The sequence below is a fragment of the Berghia stephanieae genome, chromosome 10 (assembly GCF_034508935.2).
Source record: "Berghia stephanieae isolate SIO BIC M18660-M18661 chromosome 10, UCSD_Bste_1.3, whole genome shotgun sequence".
NCBI lineage: Eukaryota > Metazoa > Mollusca > Gastropoda > Nudibranchia > Aeolidiidae > Berghia > Berghia stephanieae.
This window is the reverse complement of record NC_088369.1, coordinates 44,003,740-44,011,239: the sequence shown is the minus strand read 5'-3', so window position 1 is coordinate 44,011,239 and position 7,500 is coordinate 44,003,740. Positions and strand designations below refer to the sequence as shown.

The following is a 7,500-nucleotide window of genomic DNA, read 5'->3' as shown; positions in this document are numbered from 1 at the left end:
GGCAGGAATGAAGATGGAAGAACTCTTGGAGAAGGCCAACAATAAAGAAGAATGGCGGAAAGTGGTGAGAGCTACATCCCCCCTAATATCATTTTTTTGGTAAGTAGTAGTAGTAGTTTCTTATGGTTACACCTCCAAGTGAACCGTTTCACTCCAGTCCAGGTATTTTTGTCCTCCTTGATGGACGGTATCATAGCCCCCTGGCACGGCTGTGGACGGGCAGTGCAGGACCAAGTGGTCCATATCTTGTTTGGCACCACCACATGCTGTGCACTTGGGCAAATCTCGGTAGCCCCAGGGGTACAGGCTTGTCGCTGTCCTGCCGTGTCGGGATCTGATCCTGTTTGCGTGTACCCACTGCTTTCTTGTCAGCTCGTGGAATCCCGCAGTGGTTGGATAAAGGGGTCATTGATTATTGCGCTATCCTTTGGCGGGCAGTCAGTCCATTCCTTTCTCCAGGTCTCGGCTATAAGGATACGATGGCTACAGTCAGGTTGAGCCGATTAAAAAAAACCCCAAAAAAGACAAGAAAAAGAAATCCATCCCAAAATTAAATAGTCAACTCACCTTGACTCGGGATCAAACCTCAAACCTCTCGAAGTGGAAGTTGTATGGTGAGGTGTCAATGTACCTATTGCATCAATATTATTTATGTAATATACAACTTTTTTTGTTCCTTACTCAGCACACTGAAAACATGAGGGTCACGAGAAACCTTCAAATGGTTCTCAATAGGATGCATGTTGGACTCCAAGAGAAGAAGGAGAAAGCAGGTAAGGAAGTCTAGTTTTTAAAAAAAAGAGCTTTTTTTATATAGCGCAGTATCCACTAAACGTGCTCAAATCGCTTTACATGGGATCCCTGGCCAATAGCAACACTTAACATGTAGGAGGGGACATGACGCCTGTTACTGTTAGGCAAGATTACATTTTTTTTCGGACAGAGACATCGCTGTTAACGGCCAGGTACTCATTTTACACATGAGTACAGTGAGAGAATGTGAGTAAAGAGCCTTTTCCAAGGACTCAACTATGCACCGAGCGAGGCTCGAACCCACGACCTTTCGATCCGAAAGCGAGTGTCTTACCACAAGACCGCATAGCGGCACAAATGTTATTAAATGTGGCAGTTGACTTGGGACCACTTGCATAGTGATTTGAGCACATATTGGATATCGCACTTTGTAAAGGTCTCTTAAATGCTTGAAGTTGAGCACATTTCCTTTGTTTCGCCTGTCTGTGGCAGCTTGTTATTGGAGCTTGTTGCTCTGGGTGGGATTCCTGACCTCCCATAGTGGGCAGGGAGGCACTTACTGTGTCTTCTATCCCCCTATATCTGTTTTCCAACATGCTTTCGGTCTTTGTCTTGGAATGGGATTACTTGGTTTTGTCCTGGTCCTGGCCAGACGCCCTGGCTGAGAGGGAAACAGTCAAATGTATAGTTAGTTTTGGGAGATTATATTTTTTTCATTGTCAATCATCTCTTTGTTTTGCACTGCATTATGTTCTCTTTATATTATATATATGATTTGTAAAACATTTGAGTGTATTTCTTTTAGTTGGGGCCTGTGCTTGTGTCTGGATGAGACTTTTAGTGATCTCAGACTAAGTACTTTGATGTGTGCTCTTGGAATCTACATCTGTTTCCTATTTGAACCAATTCCCCTTCATCTTACCTTTTCTTGGATGCTTTAATTGTAATTCTAGAACTTTTTACTATCCAACTTTCTTTCTTTTTACTGGCGCTGATATGACCTTAATGTGTTGCAAGCGCCGTAAAACCCTTAAATACAGCTTGTTGCTGGAGATACAATCTTTTGACTATACCAGCGTTTTCTTTTTACATGTGCTTAAATGTGACCCTCCGTCTCAAAACGGTATTATGTCGGGATGATTCAGACCCCAAAAAGTGGATTTAGAGATAGAATGATGAGAAATTGGAGCTTAGAAGTTTTTGCAATGCAATGAATAGTCTTTATACTCCACCATAACGTACAGAAATTAAACCCAAGTTGGATATTTGTGGCTATGAATTCAATTTCCCTAACCGAGTGGATCCCGACATAATACCGCATTGACACGGAGGGTCACAAATGGTCTACAGCTATATGATAATTGAAATTCCTGAAGACAAAAAAAAAAAACGGATTCTTTTGCTTATTCTCATAAATCTGACCACATAAATAGTTATATTCATTAAAAAAATATATCCATACACTCCCAAAATTGCTCTGATTGGATTGAAATCGGGTGGACATTCGTTCGAGTAAATAGCCATTCTCTTTAAAACTGTCATCTTGCATAGAGTTAGAGATGCCTTTGATTAATACAAGTAATTGTATTGTTATTGGATTGAGATAAGCTGGGGGAAAAAAATGAGAAAAAAGAATTCCTTCAGAGTCCTCAGGCCCATGGAGCCGGAGTTTATCCCGGTTACTGTTGCTTGAAGTGGAGAATAGCAATTGCTTGCTACCCTTTGGATGGGATACTAATCTTGACGCAAAGTACTTTCCGCCAGATCTAACTAGATACCCAATCACTGCTGGGTGGAAGGGGCGGGGGGGGGGGGGGGGGGGGGTCAGAAAAAAATCTGGACTGCACCCAGGATCAATCTCAGTCCCTCTTTTTTTTGAAGCGAGTGCTCTACCAACTGAGCTATCGGGACCCCGAGATAAGCTGGGCATTGGATAAACCTATGTCTTATTGGATTGAGGTAGATTTCGTTCAAATGAATACAGTGAATAAATTTTTGATAAACTTGTTAAATTGAAAACAATTAAAATCGTCGTTTTTAAAAACTTGCGGTCACTGTAAGCAAACTGTGGGTAATGTGGAAAAACCTTTCATTTCTTAGTAAATACCTACATAATCATTGAATAATGCTTTGTACACGGTGAATTAGAAAAAAATTATTCAACGATTGCAGAATATTTTCGCACATTTTATTGGTGTGAAATAAGGTGTAAAAGTAAAGACAGCCGATTGGCAATTATGAATAATCGTTAGGTGCGTATGAATACAAATCCAACGCAAAAAAAATGTCTTCTTATAGGTTGAAAATACTCAGAGGAAGAGAAATGTTTTGATTCATGATCTATGTTGTCATTCTGATTAATTCTTTAACATGTATCAGCAAGAATTTGCTTTATCTGTGTTGAGTGGGGTTCCTACCTCCCATAGTGGGCAGGAAGGTACTTACTGTGTCTTCTATCCCCCTTTATCTGTTTTCCAACATGCTTTCTGTCTTTGTCTTGGAATGAGATTACTTGGTTTTGTCCTGGCCCTGGCCGGAGTCCTGACTGGGAGGGAAACAGTCAACTGCATAAGTTATTGTTTTGGGAGATGATATTTTTTTCATTGTAAATCATCTCTCTGTTATGTATTATTATATTTGTTATTTTGAATGTATAATGTAAGCATTTGAGTGTATTCCTCTTTGTTGGATTTTGTGCTTTTGTCCAGATGAGACCTATAGGTGATTTCAAACTAAGTACATTGGCGGTATGCTCTTGGAATCTGTATCTGATCCCTATCAGTTCCCAGTTCCCCTGTGTCTTACTATTTCTTGGGTGCTTTGATTGTAATTCTAGAACTTTTTACTATCCCATTTCCTTCCTTTTTACTGTTGCTGATATAACCTAAATGTGTTGCACGCGGCGTAAAACCCTTAAAAACAATAAAAACAATATCTGTCTTTAAACTTATGACAGGAGAGCAAGGCAAAGACAGCAAACCATGATATTCCCTCAATGACTTCTCCGTCTTCTGAAGGAAATTCCCCTCCTTGTTATGGCGCGACTGCTCTTGAGCCAGAGAGCTCGAGCTCATCTGCCAAGACGATGCGCCAAAAGGAAATTAAAGGTGTGTATCTGGATTGGGAGGCCTTCCGAAAGTTCCTACATCCCCAGTATTCTTGTTCTAGTAGGGGGTTTGGGAGGGGGGAGTCTTTTTTTTAGACAACCCCTACTAGAACATTATAAAAAACAAGAATATTAGGGATTTAGGAGCTTTCGGAAGACCTCCCTCTGGATTTGTTATGCTGAGGTTGTTTTTTTTTTTAATTGAGAAGAGTGAATGTGAAGTGAAGAAAGTACATAAGGAAAAGGGGGGTGGGAGGGGGTAGAGAAAAGGGATGGGAGGAGACAAGTCTTTCATATCCTTTCTGAATGGATGACTCTCTCTCTCTCTCTCTCTCTCTCTCTCTCTCTCTCTCTCTCTCTCTCTCTCTCTCTTTCTCTCTTTCTCTCTTTCTCTCTCTCTCTCTCTATCTCTCTCTCTCTCTCTCTCTCTCTCTCTCTCTCTCTCTCTCTCTCTCTCTCTCTCTCTCTCTCTCTTAAATTATTTGAAAAAAAAAAAAACCCACCGTGTATATTATCCTGAGTTTTTCTACCTCTCTACTCTTGCCTTTTGTGTTTTAATCTAAACGGGCTGAAATCTGGGTCAAGTTCCAAAAAATATGAATTTTTTTTTTTTAATTGAGTTTTTATATAGAGCAATATCCACTAAACATGCTCAAAGCGCTTTACAAGGGGTCCCTGGCCAACAGAAACATTTAACATGAAGGACGGGACATGACGTCTGTTAGGCGATGTTACAATTTTTTCGGACAAAGATGACGCTGTTAATGGCCAATTACTCACAGTACCTGAGTACTGTGAGAGAATGTGAGTAAAGAGCCTTTTCCAAGGACTCAACTATGCGCCGAGCGTGAGGCTCGAACCCAGGACCTTCCGATCCGAGAGCGAGTGTCATACCACTAGACCACATAGCCGCACATGAAGCAAATCACTTTGTGAGTTCTGTCCCAGGCTAGGTCAGGTAGGGACCGCTGTTCAGTGGGATGGTTCCCATGAGTCCAAATTAGATCAGATCTTCTTGGATAAAGTTTAAATTGTTCAAGACGAGGAAAGTGGGTGGGGGAATGGGGTATGGGTTGGTGCGGCTATGTGGTCTTGTGGTATGACACTCTTTTTCGGATCAGAAGGTCCTGGGTTCGAGCTTCGCTCGGCGCATAGTTGAGTCCTTGGAAAAGCCTCTTTACTCATATTCTCTCACAAAACTCAAGTGTAAAATGAGTACCTGGCCGGTAACAGCATAGTCTTTGTCCGAAAAAAATTATAATATCGCCTAACAGGCATCATGTCACGTCCTACATGATACGTGTTGCTGATGTCCACTGACCCCTTGTAAAGCGCTTTGAGCTAGACTCGAACCCGGGACCTTCTGATCCGAAAACGAGTGTCATACCACTTGACCACATAGCCGTACAGCGAGGACAGACGATACGATTTATATTCCATTTCATTTTATTTGTTTTCAACGTTTATTTGTTCATTGTTGTGCTGAGGAAGGGTTTTTACCCAAAACGTCCGGTGTCTATGTTTTCCCATCTGAAGCGTCTCCATTATCATCACTCTATCTATAGTATGTCCACGATCCCAGGCTTCAGACAGCTCTCACAGCTAGCTCTCACAGCTCTCCACTTTAATTTTTTATTGTCATTATTATTATTATTATTATTATTATTATTATTATTATTATTATTATTATTATTATTATTATTATTATTATTATTTATTATTATTATTATTATTATTATTATTATTATTATTATTATTATTATTATTATTATTATTATTATTATTATTATTATTATTATTATTATTATTATTATTATTATTATTGTTGTTGTTGTTATTCATTCATTCTTCCCTTTTTAGTCCTCTACTCCTTCATCTTCTATTAACTCTGCTTACTCTTCTTTTTATTTTATTACTAATATTTTCTGGGTGGGGTTCCTGACCTCCCATAGTGGCCAGAGAGGTATATACTGTGTCTTCTATCCCCCTATGTCTGTTTTCCAACATGCTTTCTGTCTTTGTCTTGGACTTGGAATGAGATTACTTGGTTTTGTTCTGACCCTGGCTGGGAGGGAAACAATCAAATGAATAGTTAGTTTTGGGGGATGATATTTTTTTCCTTGTAAATCATCTTTCTGTTATGCACTGTATTATGTTTTGTTTTATGATTTATAAACATTTGAGTGTATTCCTCTTATAGTTGGGACCTGTGCTTGTGTCTGGATGAGACTTTTAGGTGATCTCAAACTAAGTACTTTGGCGGTGTGCTGTTGGAATCTACATCTGTTTCCTATTTGAACTAATTCCACTTTTGTCTTATCTTTTCTTGGATGCTTTAATTGTAATTCTATAACTTTTTACTATCCCATTTTCTTCCATTTTACTGGCGCTGATATGACCTTAATGTGTTGCAAGCGCCGTAAAACCCCCAAAAACAAAAACAAAAACATTACTAATATTTTGGGTGCCGATTTTGGCATAAAGTTTTCAATAAAATTTATCACCACTCTCATTATAATTATAATATTTCTCTTGGACTTGTGTTTTTGAAGGTGGGTATATTGATTATTCGATTTCGTTTAGTACCATCCGTATAATCATTTACAAGTTACAGTATAAGATTAATAAAATTATCAATTATAACAAACGTGAAAAAAATCAACATCTGGACAGTATAAGTGAGAGAAAGTGCTGGTGAACGTCAATTAAACGAATGTCTTTCAACTGTTTTAGTTTCTAATTTTAGCCTCCATCTCATCTTGCCGCAGACATCAAAGAAAAAAGTCAGTTCGGTTACAGAATAATGCCGTCACGATCAATTGAAGTGCAGGCACCAACTAGAATATGTGTACGTGACTACGATACTGTCTATTCACCCTCTCCATTCGGGAGTCCATTAACAGGCCGGTACTACGTACCTGTTCATGGAAAGTATTTGATACGATTTTGGATGAGGATGGAACAGCGGGATGAAATGATAAAACTTGAGTTCTATTTGTGTAGAAGTGGGAATGGAGGAGATAAAACATTGATGAAATCTCTAAGATGGAGAGATAGGGGTGGACAAGTTTCAGGAAGAGAACTCGTGTTGGATAAAGGTGAAGAGATTTGGATGGAGATTGTTGGAGTCAGTGGGAGTTCATTTGTACAGGTTGTGTTTTCAGGTGAACTGCTTGAAGTACTGTAAATTTACTAGTTGCTATGTATGTATGTATGTATGTATGTATGTATGTATGTATGTATGTATGTATGTATGTATGTATGTATGTATGCATGTGTAATAGAATGACCATTCTATTCTATCTAGCGTTATTTGATTATGTACTCTTTACTACTTATCGCTACCATCACTTTTTAATTGTATGCAAGACTGTGTGCCTCTGTGGTTGATATCAACATTCCTTTACTCGTGTGTGTTACTATGACCAATAGTACGGTGTGTGTTTGTGTGTTAAGCCCTTACACATGTAGCCTCTCGATGTACTATTTTTATCCTCGGCTGGGTGTGATTTCTGGCCTGATAACATATTTTTGTGTGCTTTCTTTCACCACTTCACATCGTTATAACTTCATTTTAACAACTATGATCATTTACAAATTTATATCACTAATTCTGGCAAATCATAGCTTTTTAGCCGAGT

General features: G+C 39.0%; 2 protein-coding genes across 2 annotated transcripts in view; both read left to right on the top strand.

Annotated features, from left to right (window-relative positions):
• Positions 1–2,360, top strand: part of LOC144955945 (uncharacterized) — a 13,146-nt gene extending 10,786 nt beyond the window's left edge. The window contains exons 4-5 of the mRNA XM_078886206.1: positions 686–773; positions 2,305–2,360. Of these exons, the coding sequence (XP_078742332.1) occupies positions 686–773; positions 2,305–2,360 (144 nt within the window). The remainder of the gene's footprint in view (positions 1–685; positions 774–2,304) is intronic.
• Positions 1–7,500, top strand: part of LOC144955846 (uncharacterized) — a 340,128-nt gene that overhangs the window by 326,736 nt on the left and 5,892 nt on the right. The window contains exon 2 of the mRNA XM_078886054.1: positions 3,707–3,860. Coding sequence (XP_078742180.1) covers positions 3,749–3,860 — 112 coding nt within the window. The 5' untranslated portion in view covers positions 3,707–3,748. The remainder of the gene's footprint in view (positions 1–3,706; positions 3,861–7,500) is intronic.